Below are 18777 nucleotides of genomic sequence, written 5' to 3'. Positions count from 1 at the left end.
GAGAGACACAAAGAGGAAACGCAAAGATTAACCAGAGAATAGTTTGCCATGGCCAGAGGTCACCCAGTTTTCTCTTCTCAATCTGTACCTGTTAGCGATGTACAAATTCAGAAAACTATTCAAGGAAATAGTTGCAAAAAACAAGACATTGCAAAGTCATTCCTGTCCAAAACTGTCATTTCTTTTACATCATCAAGGGATCAATTAAAATGGCCTCTATTTGGTCAGAAAACAAAATTTATCCAGAGAATTTATTCCACATTGATTTGAAAAGAGGCGAGGAAATAACAAGGAAGGGAAAAATGCATCCTGAAATCAGAAAATGTTTTTGGGAGACCAAGGACAGAACCAACATCAGGAAAGCAAACTGGGTAATTAATCTGGAACAGCTGCTTTGACTTCCTATCAGCCAGACACTCTGAGCAAGATATTTCCACTGTGAGTGTTGGATCAAGGCAAGCTAACGCATGGCGTTTCAACAAAACACACTTAAAGTTTAAATGTTTATAAGACATTTACAAATGAGGAAAGAAATGTGGCAATTTATACTTGTTTATAAGAAGAAAAGTAGTTGGTGTTAGAGAATGTCATATGGCCATGCTAGTTGCAATATGGGAAGAAGGAGAGATCTGAAATAGAGGAAATGTGTTAGACACTTAAACGATGTGGGTAGATTTTAAGACTGCAAGAAAAGAACGTTGTACTGAGGATAAACTCATTGGGACATAATATTAATTATGCTAGCTTTAATTTGTTGACTATTTTAGGCACTGTTCACAGTACTTCAAGAAGGTTAACTTATTTAATCCTCAGAGATATCCTGTAAAGTACGTACCCTGTTTATCCCCATATTTTCAAGAGGAAATTGAGGCTTGGAAGTTATTGGATGTGTTTCAAGAATACATATACGTAGTTTAGCTAGGATTTAAACCCAGGCAACCTGATTCCAAAATTTACAGACGAAATCACAATTTTATCTTAACATGAATTTGAAACTAAATCTCAGAATATGTAAATGTTTTCCAGAATATATGTTTGGTTTGAGGCTGAGATATATGATACTATATTTATCTGGAACACGGGCAGGAAAAGAAGTGGAATAAACTTGTGAATACATAAAAAGGTTTGTAATGCATTTTCCTAAATACAAATACAAACACACACACACACACACACACACACACACACACACACACAATGTCCTATGCTAGTCTACCATAGTCTACCATAATTTGTCATTTCTTTGACAAATCCTTGGACTCTGAATTAGGTGCACAGTTTGTTAATGTGCCTTTATATAGAGAGAGAAGTTTAAATACTGAAAAAATGTCCGCAAGAGCCCCTTCAGGATAAGGAGTATAGATAGCATTTAAAGGAATTGAAATGATATGTTTAAATTTCTTAAGGGACATTGATTTCTTTCTTTGACATACTGGCTATGATTCCCTTGCTTTTCCTTATACAAACAATCTGAACTTGTACTCAACCAAACAATAGTATTATTATGACAGCGCATATTTGAATCAGTTAGTACTTTTTTCAGATAGAATATAGATATATGATTATACTTCTCAAATTCTGAATATGTTTTTTAATGAGTCATTATAAGCCATTATAAATCCTTTATAGCATATGATAAGACTGACAAATGGCTAAAATCCATCCCCAAATAACAGCTTTATTTCTACCTAATTATGCTTTAACTTTAAATGGCAATTAGTGTTTGGTGTTTGCATGAAAGCTAACTGATCCAACATATATGATTTTTTTTTTAATCTTGGTCATTTTGAGAAACAAAGGGCCAAAGTTCCCTTAGGAAAGACCCACAAACTCTTCTTTTTGTCTCTGGTCTCCACTCCTGATTGAGGAAAGGCTTATTAATCTTATCTCACTCATTGCTCCTGGAGAGAATGGCAATTAGCCAATGGAGGTTATCTAGTTAGAAAGGTGTTCAAGTCCAAGGGAGTGTCTCCTGATGCCATGAAAAGATGCCCCCTTCATTCTTTTCCTCAGAGAGAGATAAGGAAGCTCTGCCCTCTTTGCTCTACAACCTGACAGCCTTCAAGGCTATTTTCACATTGCACACTCAGATCACTCTAGTTCAAGTCCTTTAACTGTTTCACTACTTCTCAGGACACTCTCCAAGTCCTCTGGGGCTTCATGGACTGTGAACTTGGAGATAAAAGGATTCCTTTCAAAGCTGTTCTATGATTGCAAAGTAATCAATACAATTGTTCTGCAACTCATTCCCTCTCTCAAATGGGATAAGGCCATATAATTTCTTTGTAATCAAACTGATGGCGGAAATAGCCAATGCTGGGCTTTTATTGGCCAGTCCCAGCCCTACAGTAGCTCAGGACCACACATGCCTTGTGACATACCTCATAAAGGTCGATCATGACATTGCCTTCAGGGCCTCTGCTGCTCTGGACATTCTCCAAGGCCAGGGTGAAGTAGACACCTCGGGTGTCTGAGATGTAGAGGTTATATGTGTCATTTTGGTTCCATTCTTGGACCGCTGCAAACACTTGATTCTCATCTGTGCTGATGACATGCATGTCCTACAGCAAGACACAGAAAAGGGAAGAGGAAGAGTTTTTTAAATTAATCCAACATGCATCCAAAGAGTGTGAAACATAATGAGGAATACTGGAATGGGCACTTAAGGCAACTATAACAAAAGATGGAGATTTTCCTTTAGCATATTTGTGCACTAATAATTAGTTAGGTGTTTTTCATATATTTCCTTTCTCACTTATGGGGTTAAGTAGTAAGGTCATGAGACAATAGAACAGAGGGATGCTTGATAGTTCAGTTATAATTTAATTGCCTCATGAGATGATTTGAAAAATACTTTCTCAAATAGGTATGACTTCGTTCACTCTAATATATTTGCCAAGCAACTATATGCTATATGCTCAGACAACAAGGCATGTGATCAAAAGGCTTATGTGGGGCAAATGTGAGAAAAAGCTAAAAGGATAGAGAGAAAATAGACAAATCCAGCCTCTCTCAGTGTGGTCCAGGAACCAACAGCATGACAATACCTGCAAGCCTGTTAGACACACAGAACTTCAGGCCTCACTTACTGAATCAAAATCTACATTTTAATAAGATCCATGGGTGATTAATATGCACATTAAAGTTTGAGAAGCACTGTCCTAAGGCTCAGCAACCCCCAGAAGCCCTTGAGGAATAATATTCACCTGATAAAACCCCAAAGCACTAATCTTCATGTTAATGAGTGTTCAAGGATTTAGCTGCTTATCTAAACCTTCATTCTGAGAAGTTTTGCAGGAAACCTTAAGTAAAAGGGGGGAAAAAATAGTCTGCATAATTGATGATGTTTTCAGATCATGGTAGTCCTGGAAGATAGAAACAAGGCAAAGGTAATGCGTAGGCAGTGAACAGATATTCCTGGGGTGAGAATTCTAAATCCTTCTTCCCCCATTCAGAACTCCAGAGAAGTGGATGCTCTGAGCAAAGCTGACTCGGACCAAGGCTTGCTGTCTCACCCCAACTCTTGCCATCTTCTTTAGTAGATGCCTATTCATGTGCCCTTGGCAGCCTTTCACTCTTTGCCCAAGGTGACAGACATTAGTATAACTTCCAAAAACCAAAAATCAAATCAAAACAAAACAAAACAGAATTGCACATAAGCACAAAAGGAGAAGAAAAATATAGAGAGAATCTTGGCCTTTGTGTAGCTTAGTATTCACATCTTCCCAGATGGACCACTCTCTATCCTTGAAAAAACTTTAGGAGATTTTTCAGTCTTCCTTGGCTACAATTTCAGTGCTGAAAAATTCAACCTAACTTCTAATCCAAATTTCTCATATGCCCATGTTCTTTCAATCAATCGATTACCAATTCAGCTCTGACTGTACTGTAGACATATAGAAACAAGTCTTTCCCTCTCCTTTAGTGTTGATCAGTGTGAACTCGATCCCAGAAGGAAGAAGTCTATCTCAAGGGTTTTGTATACTTCACCTGTACTCAGGCTTCACATGCCATATTCTAGAGTTTGGTAACACTTTAATAGAAAGAATCCAGAATAGGGAGGCCAAAAAAGAATCCTGCCCATTAATTCAATGTGCTCAATAATGAAAACTAATTATAAAAGTTGGCCATTGCTTATATCAACCCAATGTCTATTTACGTTTCTTCTGATAATTTTATCTTGATTTTCTTTGAAAAAAATCCTTATCTTTCTCAGACAAATTTCTTCCTTTTACTTAATCTTTGTTACTCTGAGCACAGTAGTGCAGTTGTAGGTCTAGCATTCAGAATATTCAATTTCCCTGATGATAGCAGTTGGATCAGTGATGTATATACGACCAAAGCAAAGTCAAGAACACACGATTCTAGAATGAAGCTGGAATTGTTAGAGAGAAAGAAAAAAGCATCTCTTACTATTGATTTGTAAACAGTAAGAATTTTTAAAAATCTAAATCTGATGGAGACATATCTTGGAGGTACAGGATGAGGCCAATTCTGAAGAAAATAGTCTCAGAAGGTAAAGAACGATAGGCCAAATTCTGTGACATTCTTTAAATGTTTCAATGTAGACAGCTAGAAAGCCTGCTCCACCTGTAAATTTTTCAGATGGAGAGGACAGTAGAGTAAAATGGTTTAAAAACGGGTTTTAAGTAAAATTACGTGAGGCTAAATCTTAGTTCTATAACTTAGCTGTGCGAATTGAACTCTGTGCTTCAAGATTTATACCTGCAAAATAGAGATAATCATATGCACTCCATGGAGTTGGGAGAATTAAATCAGCCAGTGAATGTTAAGCACTTATGATAGTGCCTGGCACTTAGCATCTGCTCCATACATGCTAGTGATTTTTAGTTACGCAAGCCCTTAAATTCTCTTTGTTGATTAAGCAAGGTTGATTTGGCCTTTCTGTTCACTGAAAATGTTAGGGTGCTAACTAATATACTCAATGAAAATTGTTTAACTCAAGTGTTTTGTTTCTTTCTAATGGAGGGCATTAGCTGTGGAAATTATTGTGAGAGCCATTCAACAAAATATGGCAAACCTCCTCATTTCCTACAGGATAAAGATCAAAATTCGTAGCCGGGCATTTAGACTCCTTAAATAACTATTCCCAATTCATGTCAGCAAGATGTAGAATCATCCCTAATTTCAAGTTAAAATATTTTGTAATAACCTGGCCCCTGTAAAACTAATTCTTGTGCCTTTGGAGTAAATTTGTGTACTAGTGAATCTCTGAGATCTGGGTCACAATAGACACCTGATTAAATCTTACTGGTTAGAGTAGATCTTCTATACTAACTCAGCTTGCTCAAACCTTTCATATTTAGATGTAGAACTGAAAACATAGATGCATCAAGTGATTATATCATTTAGAGAACCAGCTGCATTGCAACAACAGATTAAAATGGCCACCTCTAGATAAGGACCAAGATCTGGTGCCTTTCTCTCCACATAATCTAAAATTAAATACGTCAAAAATGATGTTCATCTTGAACATTTTAATGGAAAGGTTTGCCATATTTAAACAACATCTTTTTTTTTTTCTTCTTGCCTACATCATCTTCTTCTCAAGGAAAATGTGCTCTTCCTTCCAAAGTGGTACTTTATGCTGAATGCATTTACTGAGCTACAAAATTTTAGACCAAAAAGTGATCTTTGAGGTCTACTAGAGTGTTTCCCATAGTCTGTTCCATAGGACACAAGCACTGTTAAAGTTTAATAGATTAAAAAATGTGTCCTTTGGTAAAATGTTTCGGTTAACGCTGAATTGTATAGCTTTCTTGCTCACAGGACATCCTAGAGACTTCAACAAACTAGCTAGTTATTTTTACTCTCTAGGCAAGAAACACAGACTAGAATTTATTTATTTTTTGGAAATTAGTTGATCATAGAACCAAACTTTCATGAAGCATCTCTAAGGACATTTAATTCTGAAAAATATTGTTATGAATCTAAGCTCCTTATTTTAAAATGTAAAAACCAAAACAAACAAAACACACACACACACACACACACACACAGAGAGAGAGAGAGAGAGAGAGAGAGAGAAACAAAACAGGGAAATAGAAATTGATAAACCAACCCAAGGTTTCGAAGCAGGTTGGCGACAGATATAGGTCTGGAATTCAGATCTCCTGCTGGGAATCAAGAAGCCTTTTCACCACACACCCCCCCAGTTCACATCGATCTTTTACCATCCAGACAACTAGATCCATACTAATAATAATATTACCTTGCTTTTATAGAGTATCTGTCCTCTGAAATGCTCAAAGCACTTTCATATGTATTGCCTCATTTATCTCACTTGAGTAGCTCAAAATGAGCTCCAAGTAAGTTAAGGGAAGGAAACTGTCACTATGTCTCCCTATCTGGCAGGCCTCATGCTCTTAATAGCAACAGCGATATTAAACTCTCCCCATCCCCCTCTCTGGTCATCTTTACCATTATATTAAATCTTCATTCTTTTTTTTTTCCTGACACAGCCCGGGTTAACTATAGTCTTTTAAGGGCTGATACAATGGCAGTGGACGATTAAAGAAAATTTAAGCATGAAAGTGCTGGTTCGTCTCGATTCCTTTGGCAGACATGAAACTTTGTTTTTTTCCAGCTGCAGCAGTCCTGGCTTTGATAGAGGACCATGAAATATCTGTACCTCACAGTAGATCACTCCGCCCAAGCTGGGGCTTCTCTTTGAAGGTGTAATGGGGCTGTAAAGAGGTATCCCATTGCCTTAAATAATAAACACTCACTCGGACAAATTAATACATTCATTTGCTCTTTGGGCTCCTATTTTTCTGGAGACAAGCTAAATGAATCACTGCAGTCTACCCTCAGACCTCAGATGAGGCTAAGTAATGGAACATGCTCATCTGAGAGAGCAGCGGGGAGAAGACAGACAGCTGATTTGAGTTTAAGTAAAACTTTTCCTCCTAGATTGGCTAGATGCCACTGGGGGCAACTGTCAACAGTGATGTGTGCAATGGCTCTGAACAAGTAATACAAAGTGTGTGTTTCCTAACGCTCCAGCAACAGGTCCAAAGATGTTTCTTTGATTTTAAACTTCTATTTCTAGGGCTCCAAGGTCAATGGGAATATTTTTCTTGATGCCCCTCAGATTTTCAAAATTTTGGAGGATATTGCTATCTTCTAATAATAGAAGCTATTGATTTATTCCAAGGGAAGAAAAATATTATATAAAGAATGCTAGTTTGAGTCAGGAGACTAAAGTCCTAGCCTCAATTCTGCTACAAATAGTATTTGGTTTGGCAGAGACTTATTCCACTCCAAAAGTATATTCCCAAGAGAGAGCATGAGATGAGTGACTTGATTCTGCTATTTACTAATTTGGCCTCAATTCTCACATGCCTCTTGAACAAGAGTATCTCACTGCATTGAGTATAATTCTTGTCTTTAAAGGTATAAATCTTGCAGTACAACTACTTCATTTGTTGGTCAATGAAAGAAACAGCAATTTATTTCAGTGCTTGAGGGAAAGAAAAACCAGCTCTGTTGGACTTACTGAGGTAACACATTCATCTCCCTCACGAGCCTTTCTAAGAGGTTATCAAGGGTAATTTTAACAATATTCAGTTTTCCTTTCACATACTGACTTTACTCAATTATCATCTAAGGCACAACTTCAAAGCCGTAAGTTCTTGTCTTTTTGGTAAACACTTTAAGCCAAATCAAGAGCAAGGAGGATTTAAATGTACACAGGCAGAGACATATAGTTCTGGGCAATTACCACTGTCATGAATCTCCTAGAAGCTGAAAATAATAAGTACTAACCTGCATATAGTTCTTCGGAGTTAATAGTGCAATTTAATGTGTGTTATTATCTCTAATGGGCTGAAGTTTATAGCCCACCTTTCACTATGTTAGGCTTAAGGGCAGACTGATGGCCAAGAAGGAGAATTTTGCCTGGAAAAGCCAGAATAGCTGGCTACCATTGGCTCTCCCGGAATAGGAGACCTGCAATGCTCTTGTGCTATACCTATCACATGATTTCCTGGGCAGCTAGCTGGGTTTGGTTCAAGACAACATACTACAAAGTCATGGATACAAGAGATAGAGTCATGAAAACTCAATCAAAACAAGTTCTTTATGTCCTTTGTATGATCCAAAAGTTTCAAAGTTGAGCTAGAACTATATTTAAGTCTACACAATCCTCTTCTTATAGCCACACACATCTCTGTTGCTCTAAGATCAAGCAATATAATACGTTAATAAGTTCTGACCACTTAAAATACACATAATGGCAGCAAGACCGCAAATCCACAGCTTTGAGTTCCCGAGTCAGTTTGACCTCCACTAGGTGGCGCTCCATATTAACATAGTTCTTCCATGCTTAGAGAAAGATAGCCCCGGACTTCAGCAGTTGAGGGTTTTTAATTTTTGTCTGCCACTATTTTCAAAGGAGTATGTCTTTGAGGCAGTCAAAAAAAAAAATTAGCTGTGTCTCAGAACTCTAAAGACAATCAGTCTCATAAGAAAGCAAGAAAGCAAAGGTTGGATACCATATAGTTGCATCATCTCTCAATAACTAATAACATCAACAAAAAAAGGGATGAAAACACATCATACTGAGACATTGTGTACCCAAAGCACATTTTCTGCCTTGCTGGAAAACCAATACATACTCCTTGAAAATTTTTACTATTAAAAAGTAAAAGCAAATCAGTTATCAACTTAATCAGATGTACTTATAGCAAGAATTTCAGAGAGAGAAAGAGAGAGATAGAGACAGAGAGAGAGAGAGGTTGCTGAGAGAGAAGGGACGGTGATGTGATAGACCAAAAATACAAAAGGCAAAATGAACTTGAGAAACAGATGGAGGAGGAAAAGAAATAAATTACTATGAGAGACTGAAAGTGTGCTTGGGAAAGAGAGTAGAGGTGGGAATACATCAATCAGAGGAAATACTGAAAGGAAGAAATTGATTCAGACCATACCTTGGGCAAAGCGTATTTGGGAAGCTTCATCTGGGCGAACGCATTCCTTCGGTAGGACACGTAATAATGTGGCCGTCCTCCTGATGTCAGCTGGATCATAAACACAAAGGTTGATAAGAAGAGTTACTATAACAGTTACGGGTCATAGAAGAACAGCCACTGAATGGAAGGGGGTGGCTGCCAACACAACAGCGTGAACAACTACTGTGGGCAAGTGTAAAGAATTGCCATTCAGTTCAAAAACAACTTAAATAGTGTATACGAGTTGGTCAGAAGCCAAAATTTAACCCACTGGACAAAAATACAATTCTTCAATTTGCACTGTGGCTCAGAAGCCAGGAAACATTTTCAGTTATTAATTGTTTTTAATGATACAAGCCTCAGAGTATATTGGATCGATGCCTATCCTGGGCCTGGTTATCTAGCCCAAAGACCACAGCCATACCAACCGGCCCCCATGCCATATCAGAAGGAAATGGTCCAGGTCACACAGTGGCAGAGCTGGAGTCTCACATCTCTGTGTACTGAATTCCAGTTTTCTGCTGTCACATTGATGGCTGTGAGCATGTTCCACATACAACAGTGCTGCTGACATTTTGATGGAAAGTCAGGCCAGGACCATGGTCCAAAATAATTCTAGATCTCTATCTCCCAGCAATGAATTGTAAGCTCCCTCCCCCAAGTTTATCTAGGACATACAGTCTAATGAACCCCAGATGCGTGAAGGAGGGCAAGAAGGGGTGTGGGCTCCACCTCAGCATGAGCACCATTCAGTGCAAAGTGTCAAGGGTCCCACCGCCAACCTCTCTGTCCTTTGTAGCCACTCGTTTTCCCCCCAGCTTTGTTGAGATATTATTGACATATACACATGTAAGTTTAAGTGTACAACGTGATGATTTGATACACATATATATTGCAAAATAATTACCATAAATAAGGTTAATTAACACCTCTATCCCTTCACTTAATTATGATTTTTTGGTGGGTAGTCATACCGTTTAAGATCCACTCTCTCAACAACTTTCAAGTATATAATACAATATTGTTATTTGCAGTCACCATGCTATATATTAGCTCCCCAGAACTTATTCATTTTATAGCTGTAAGTGTGTACCCTTTAAACATTTCCCTACCCCTGAGCCCCTGAAAACCACCATTCTACTATTCATTTCTACAAATTTGTGTACCTACTCTTAACCCATCTAAATTTCTGGAGTTTGAGTGTCAGCTAAAGTTTGCATACTCAGAATGTCAACATATGCTTTGAACGACTGTTCATCAAGACACATAAAAACATGACTGGCAAGTTATCATTATTTACCATTACATGGCAAGATCACTTTTTAGTCCTAGTGATGGGTTACAGGGCTGTGTTCATAGTGGCATGGGTAGAAAATACCCAAGACTCTAAATGAAGAATTAATTTTCATTTGTGAGTCATATATGTGAATTATAAATTATTATTAGAAAACAGAAAAGATTCTTGGAAGGAACACTGACAGAAAAATGAATTAGAGAGAGAACCAATGTAACCATTTCAGTATCACTTGATAATTGATGCTGAAGTTATCAGAGTATTCATTACTCATTTTCCTGAAGAAAAAGGAAATGTGTGTGTCTGTATGTGTGTGAATGTGTAATCATTTGTGAAACATTTTTAAAATACATAGCCTCATACTGAGCATTGTGAACATTTGCTTCCTCAAACCAAAGAATTAAATATTCTAAACTATGATTTCTTCTTAAATAAACATGATCGTGTCTAGAATGTGCCCCAATCATAGTGAAATTACACATACGTACATACTACTTAGCAATTGTACCTTTGTCTTTTTTAACATGGAGAGAAATAACTAAATTTTTAAATGCCTTGTCCAAATAAGCCTAAGATGTTCCTTACATGAAAAAATTGTAAAGTATACTTGTTTCTTGTCTCTTCTAACCACTCATGAAACTTCAGCTCTTCAAACTGTCTCCTACTCTCTTGGGAGGTGAAAACCCTGTCTGAATATATCTCTTCTAAACTCTCTTTATCTTAATCACAGTCAGTGCATGACAATAATGGCTGATTACTCATCACCTTTTCCCTGCCACAACCTTCAGCTACCCCATAGCTTCCTGTTTGCACCTGCTTCTCTATTTTTAAGGTGGCTATCATGGATGAGGCTGACTGGCTGACCATCCTCCTGAGAGGAAGAGACTGACATATCTGCTCAGTCCACCTGATGACAGAGGGGAGTTTCTTAGGGATGCAAACGAGGTGGAGGAATGGAACTGTGCGTCATCTGAAAACAATCTTAGTACTCTGATCCGTGTGCCTTCGTGAAGTCGTGATGCCCTGTTGATAAGGTCCTCCAGACACTGCCCAGAGGAACTCATTGATAGTCTGTTAATATGTAAGCTTCTACATTTGGTAATATTTCTTTTGTTGCAAAAAATAATGTGTGTGTGCGTGTGTGTGTGTGTTTTTCTCTCTCTCTCTCTTAAGGGAGAGGAAGCAGCAAATGGAGCTGCATTAGGGACAGAAATGGGAAAATGCCTTTGAGACAATCAAGAGAAGTGGATCTTTCATACCTGAACAAACACATAATCATCCTGGACAATCAAAGAATCTGGGTCAATGTAGCCTGGAAAAGGTTTATTTCTGTTGGCCTCTGTGCAGTTCTGCATTCGGCAAGTTAGGTACTGCGAATCTGGGGAGAAAAATTAGGGATGTGGAGAAATACACACAATGTTATTAGAGTCAGAGTGGACATTTTCTGTTACCCTTGCTACGTCAAGTCTTTAAATAAACCTCACATTCTTTGTTAACTACATTACTGTAATCATTATTATGTTAAAATTATAATCATTATTTTACTCACTTGCTATCAACACCATCACCACTATCTCCCAGTGCCTCTACCAACTCCTGCCATCCTAGAATACTAAATTCTTGTTAATTCATTTTTTTCTCTTCTAAACCCACATGAAAATATTTTCAAAAACTGGCAATAATAGTTGTACTTTCAGTGTTATTTTTTCTCAATAGCCTTCACCTTTGCACTTTGACTTTTGATTGACCAATAGGGAAAACACACACACATTGCAATCATCAATCATTTCATGCTAGAAATGCTGTTGTTATAAATAATAAGGTTCTATGTCAAGATAAAGGTTTCTTCCATTAATTAGAAGTATAACAATAGAGAGGGGATTCCTGAGTCAAAAACCTTGTTCTCATTTCAGAAATGAGTAAACAAACTAAGACCTGGATTTTCACTAGAGACTCTATAATAGAAGACGAATTTATAATAATAATTCTTAAATAAATCCTACTTCTGTTGCCGGAAGTATAGTGTATTAAGGAGGTTATCCTTATTTTTCAACCACAATTATTCTGGCCTCTCTACTCTTCAGATGTCACTTCCTTACTTAAAATCCTTTTCCCTCCTTGCATTTAGAATAAATTCAAACCCTCTACTCTCCGCTGCTCTAACCTCCCCTCTTGCTAATTTCTTCTTTCCTCCCTGTGATTCTTCTAATCTGGCCTACTTGATGTTCAGAGACTTAGCCAAACTTTCTACCTCTTTAGAAACTTTTCATTTGTGTTTCCTCTGCCTAAAATGCTTCTGCTCAGGTTGTTCTGAAAGAAGGTTTTAGATTTCCGCTCATTGTTACTTTTGAGGATCTTCAATGATTACTTTCTACCATACACCATCCTGTAAATTCCCTTCATGGAATGATTTACCTTCAAGTTAATTTATATAAAATTACCTTGTTCATTATTTATTTCCCACCCTCTCCCACCATTAGAATATAATCTCCATGAAGAGTTTGTTGTTCACTGCTGTACCCCTATGTTCTAATACTGTTCTTGGAACATAGGAGACAATAAATATTCATCGGAGCATGCCTCTTTACTGGAATGTATCTTTTTGAATGCAAAGGGAAGTTATTTTACTTTTTTTATGCTTCATAAGTGGTGGGTTTGATTTTAGGACATCAGAGATGTATGCAGAAATCTTCTCTTCCAAATTAAAAACTCAGGAGATAATTATTTACATGAAATGGGGATAGGCAATAGCATGTAGAGTTAGATATAAGGATTCACTAATTCCTCTTAAGGAAATTTCCAGGACCACTTTTACTTAAGGAACGTGTGTTTCCCTGCATTCTACCAGGAGAGTCACTAGGGGAGGGGTATGCACATTTGCTCCATCCGACCAATGGCTGATGTAGCTGCTGATAAGCTCTTAGGTGAATGAAGGAGGAAGGCTTTATCCGCAACCTTCCTCCATCTAGCTGACATGTGTAGGGATGACAAATGAGGATACAAGTACTTTGCCCATCTTGATCAGCTGAAAAACATGTTAATGCTAAACTAAAGGAAAGCTTTCTACTCACACTTCTCTATCTTTTTTTTTTTTCCCAAAAATTCTTATAGTTCAATTTTAGGGCATAACTCAAGATCTTTCTCCTTATAGACAACTTCTAGGACTTAACTTTTCTCAGAATGGTCCTCTTCATAGCACACAAAACCTTTACCTTGCAACTTCATAGTCCATCAGACACTTGTACGACTCTTAGTTGGCTTCTGTTTTTCAGAAAGTAGATTGGGGTCATAGAAACAATGAAGACTGGTGAGCATGAGACCTGGGCATGAGTTCTGGTGTGGTCACTTACTAACTGCATAGTTCAAAGGAAATCTTAGTCTTCCTTATTCTTGCCACCTTCATTCATTGAATCAAGATGCCAAGGTCGACCATCTTACAGTTTAGTTCTAAGAATTAAATGCAATCAATAACATATAGGCTAAATATTCTGAAACTCCAACTTGTATAAATGTCAGTTGTTATTATCAATACTGTTAACATTCCTGTTTTCCTTTGTTCTTTCATAATGATTAGATCAGTCTGGGGGACATAGTACGTGCTTAAGAAAACTGCTTAAACTGAATTTGGTACTCCAGTTATATTTCTGTATCACATACTGTTGGTGACCTGTCCAATCCCTAGACCTCCAGACCTCTTTGCTGAAAAGCCAATACTGTACCCATTGGCCCATCTTTCCTCCATGTAACTCAGAAGTTCCTGAATGCGAGGATCAACCTTATTGGGTCTACACCCACCCAAGGTCTTCTTATTTCCTTGCCATTGGTTGGTTTAGGCAAGGGCATTTAAACCCAGTTCTAATAAATGAGAAGTGAGGGAGCTCTTTTAAGGGGTTGCAGGAAGGTACAGGAGATATGGAATACTTTATTCTGCTTCTGTTCAGCACTGTGTCCCAACGTTATGCTTAGAACTGCTCTAATCTTCTTGTCACACAAAGGAGCCATTCTTACAGTTAAGCTTACATAACAAGTATGACAAAAAGATAGGAAGGATCTCTTCTCTAATGACATCATCGAGCTACTGATTATACTGAGCTTACAGCTGCCCTTTCTCTGTGCTTCTCGTTATGTGAGATAATTAATAAAAAACAATGATTAACCAAACTGAATCAAAAGTTTCTTGATTAAAAACTCTTGGGATTCAAATTACAAATTCAACTTCCAATTAGAATTTCTAAGACTGCCATCTAATGAAGGCTTTTTAATGGATACACAGTGCTTGTTTTATTTGCAATGGGGTCTGAGTTTCTTTTGTAAGACCTCAACGTCCTTTTCAAAAGCCCCTGAACAAGCATAATATGGAAAATATAAAAATAAACTTTTAATATTTATAACAATTATAAAGAAATTATAAATATGAGAGATTTGGGGTCAATTTAAAAACACAGGAAAACTAACATTTGTTGATCATCTATGTGCTTGGTACTCTGAAGTATGTTCACATTTATTTAATACATTTTATATTCACAACACTATAAAGTAAAATATATCAATTGATTTTGTAGATAAAGAGAATAAAGCTCAAGGAGATGGTGAGTTATAGAAATGGCAGTATGGGGTTTCAAACCTGGTTGGCCTGACTCCAAGTCTGGTTTATTTCCACTACACTACGTTGCACGAAAAATCCTAGCAAGTTTGGGGTCCATCGATTAGTATATTTTGGCTTCCATCTAAGCATCAGTGGATACACTCAGATACAAAACAAACAAACAAAAAAACTCTGCAACATTTATATTTTTTGTGGGGTAATTTTGCAATATGAATCAATATCCTTTAAAACATCTTCTGAACTCAATTTCATTTCTAAGAATTCTACTTGAGAAAATAATCAATGATCTATGCAAAGATTTAGCTACTTCAATGCTCCTCAGAGTGTTGTTTATAGTTTTAAAAAATAAGAGAAAACAAAATGGCCAACAATAGAGGAATATAAATAAACAGTGGAACATGCACAGTTTACTATTAAAATCCTGCTCCTAAGGAATACATGACAATTTACAGAAATGCTTAATATGTTTTATATTATAAAGATAGGTTACCAATTAATAATGTTGTATCAATGTCAATTTTTTAATTTTGAAAAATGCACCACGGTTGTATGAGGTGCTAACATAAGAGGAAGCTGAGAAAAGCTGTAGTGTCTTGGTAACTTTTCCATTTATTTAAAATTATTCCAAAATAAAGAGTTTTTTAAAAGTAGGTTACCAAAATATGTACATATGGACTCAATTTTGTGTCAGGGATATATATAGATATCTGTATATGTATGTTTGCACAGAAAAAGTGAATACAAGATATATATGAGATACATGAGATGTCAACAATAGTACAGAGGCAGTGATGTGAGAAAGGCAGACAATCTGTGTGCAAATCTCTGGTCAGTACCTCTTAATTGAGTTGGGTATGGGGTGGAGGTGGGCTTGGGAGATCCATCTCATGATAATTAGAAAATCCTCTCAAATTCCTCTGCTTGTCCTATCTACTTCCACTCCCATGCCACATGAGCCTGTCCTTGGGCTGAGAATTACCAAATGTACAACTGGGTGACACAAGAAAGACCCCAGGAAGAAATCTGGAAAGCATTTCTTGCTCAGAGTGGTTCAAAGTGAAATTTCAAGTGGAAAGGAAATGATCAGTTTTGAGCTGCCTGCCCTTGGTAAAGTGCTCCTGGTTTGTTCCCTTTCCCTTCCTCATGGCAACAGAAAGAAATTGGCTGCGCTTCATAATGAGGGACCAATCACTCATTCCCCTCAGGGCTTGCTGTAACAGCATTAAGTATGATGAACTCTTTCCATATTCATTTCTGGTGAGCGTATGATGCGATTCCATAGGAAGCATCTTGTAATTTGGCATTGATTAATGTCAATTAATATATGCAACTGTTAGACGTTAGAATTAATTTCATTACTTTTCCCACACAGATGTTTTCCTTGCCATAGGTAATGAGGGCACTGTGCTCTCTTTGCAAGCATTCTCACTTTTCTGCAACAGCTGCTGCTTGGAATAATGGACTCTCCATCCTCCCCAACCTGTGATGATCTAGAGAAAGGAAGCTGCCTTTAAAAGGCCAGGATTTGAGCAGAGGTACGAGGGTTTAACTGCAAGACCAAGGCCTGCTTGCTTGGTAAACTCAAGCCCTCACCTGACCTCTTTAAACTCTGATCTGTAAAGCGAGAAAAAAGGAGAGCCATCTTGCCAGCAGCAGTGATGACTGAAGATCTCAGTCGTGAAATGTGTTCAGTCTAGTGCCTGACTGGACCGTGTTCAAATAATGGTGGCTCTAGTTGTCATTAAAGTCCTCCCTCCTTGATCACCAGGGCTGCTCATTGTGTCTCATTGTAGTATACCGTAAAGTATACTACGGACATTTCTACCTGAGACATTATTTCTATACTCAATGTTTGGTTTGGGTTAAAGTTTTTTTTTTTTTAAGTAATTTTTCAAAACACCATGAAAATTATTCTCCTTGCATAATCAATAGATAACAAATATTCTGTGCAGGCAGTGTGAGGTAGTGTTTGGGGCGGAACTGAAACATAACCAGGAATATGAGGAGGATGTGTAAGTCACCTTTGCACCCAGTGCACAGGGCCAGCCAGCTCACAGCCATATTGTTTTGCAAGTACCCTTTCCTGTTGGAGTGATGCCCTAGGTGCTTGCTCTATCTCCAACATTCTGTGTAACTCTGAGAAGGCCATTTACCAATCTAGGCTTCAGACTTTTTCTCTATATAATGAAGGCTATTAGAATTTTAGAACTAAAAAAGGACGTTAAAAATCAGACTATTACTTTAAGAACTGACAGATCTTAAAGTTACCATTCTGTATCCTTTGGAACCTGTTTCCTCCCACATCTGCCTGAACAAACAAAGGTCTGTCCTGCGGCTGGCAGGTCTGTGTCTTCAGGACTTCTGCTACGTGTAAACAGCGCGCTCATTCCTGGCTGAGACTTGATGTTCATTGAGAATTCCCTTGGTTTGAACTGCCTTTTCCTTTCCTGTTGCCCTGTGCAAATACTTCCTCAGATTTCTTCTGTGGAGTTTTTCCTGAGGCTCAGGAAGACCTCTCCCTTCCCAGCATGTCTCCACTGATGGCAGCAGCATTAACCTCCAAAATAACCAAAGCACCTCTCCTTTGGTCAGAAATTGTGCTAAATGGATCATACGCTTTTTCTTTTTTAAATTGGAAAAAAAATTGAGAAAAGTACTTTTCACAGGTGAAGAACTCCAGACTTAGGGATGAGATTTGTATAAGTCCTATGCTAGTAAAAAAACAGGGCAAAAAAACATACAGGGCAAAAAAACATATATCACAGATAACCAGGACTCCATCCATTGATTCAATCATTCAACAAATATTTACTTAGCACCAAATCCTTTAATATGTCTTAATATTGCAAAAGGTTAATTTTAAAACCGTAAATTATGCAGGTAAGCATGAGCACTTTCAAACTTCCCCATCCCCATTAACTTTCAGTTATTAAAGCCTATACTTCTGCATATAAATCTTCTTTTTGTTATTTCTATTGCTCTATTATTTGTTTAGAACCCTCTGTGGCATGTACCAGTTAGAAAATGAGATCTTCAAAAGTGAGACTCTAGCCTTGGCACCTGAAAGACTATGCAGAAGATAAGAAATTTCTGTGAAAATTATAAACTTAGATCAAATATTCTCCTTTGGCACTCTGCTTTCTTCTATGAAATCTCTTGATTTTTGTCTAGTATAACTTTCTAAATATTATCTTTATTGTTAGCTTTTGGACATTCAGGAGGCCATGATTACTACTGAGAAAGTTCTGGGCTCATAAATTTTTTACCAACCACAGGGCTAGAATTGGGAACCTAAGAGAGAATAAAAGGGCATAAAATTTAATAGAAAGAAAAGTCATTCACCAATTCTGATGCAATGTGGTGAGTTCATCCCAGGAGAGGTGCAGGTGCTGAGGGCCCATAGGTGAGCAACCTTTATACCTTTCCACAAAAGGTCTACTCTGTGCCAAGACTTCACCTGTGACTCTGAATTTATTTCACTTTGCATCACATGGAATTGTAGACCTTTCATGCCCCCAGGGCCTGTAATACTTTTGAAGATAGAGACAATGTTACTATTAACTCTAACTCACAGAGGGGACAATTACTTGTGTGGGGGTGAGGGTGGAAACTCCATGGAAGCCTTCATGGAGTTGCTGAGAGAAGCCTAGAAAGCCACTCAAGACAATGACAAGGATGAGTCACCATTCCAGAAAGGAGCACTGGGCAAGCGAACAGAGGCATGAGAGAAAGAAGGGAAGATAAGTTGGATGAAATTCTATCTGTCTGTTCTGTGAGAAAGCCACAATAGAAATCTAGTTTAAATTGAGAAAATACAAGCTTATCCATGAGATCACACCTACCTGTAAAAAACTGAGAAGTGCATTTGTTCCAGTAACTTTGCAAATTGAGTCTAAAAAAAGGGG

General features: G+C 37.6%; 1 protein-coding gene across 6 annotated transcripts in view; it reads right to left on the bottom strand.

The window, feature by feature from the left end:
* The window catches only part of SORCS1 (sortilin related VPS10 domain containing receptor 1), a 461149-nt gene that overhangs the window by 100396 nt on the left and 341976 nt on the right, over nt 1–18777 (bottom strand). For all 6 annotated transcript variants that reach the window (XM_006920877.1, XM_006920876.1, XM_006920874.1 and 3 more), the window contains exons 7-9: nt 11526–11644; nt 8952–9041; nt 2382–2561 (exon numbers count right to left, since the gene is read on the bottom strand). In XM_006920877.1, the coding sequence (XP_006920939.1) occupies nt 2382–2561; nt 8952–9041; nt 11526–11644 (389 nt within the window). The remainder of the gene's footprint in view (nt 1–2381; nt 2562–8951; nt 9042–11525; nt 11645–18777) is intronic.

Source organism: Pteropus alecto, unplaced genomic scaffold, assembly GCF_000325575.1.
Source record: "Pteropus alecto unplaced genomic scaffold, ASM32557v1 scaffold177, whole genome shotgun sequence".
Lineage (NCBI taxonomy): Eukaryota > Metazoa > Chordata > Mammalia > Chiroptera > Pteropodidae > Pteropus > Pteropus alecto.
This window is presented reverse-complemented; position numbering and strand designations above follow the sequence as displayed.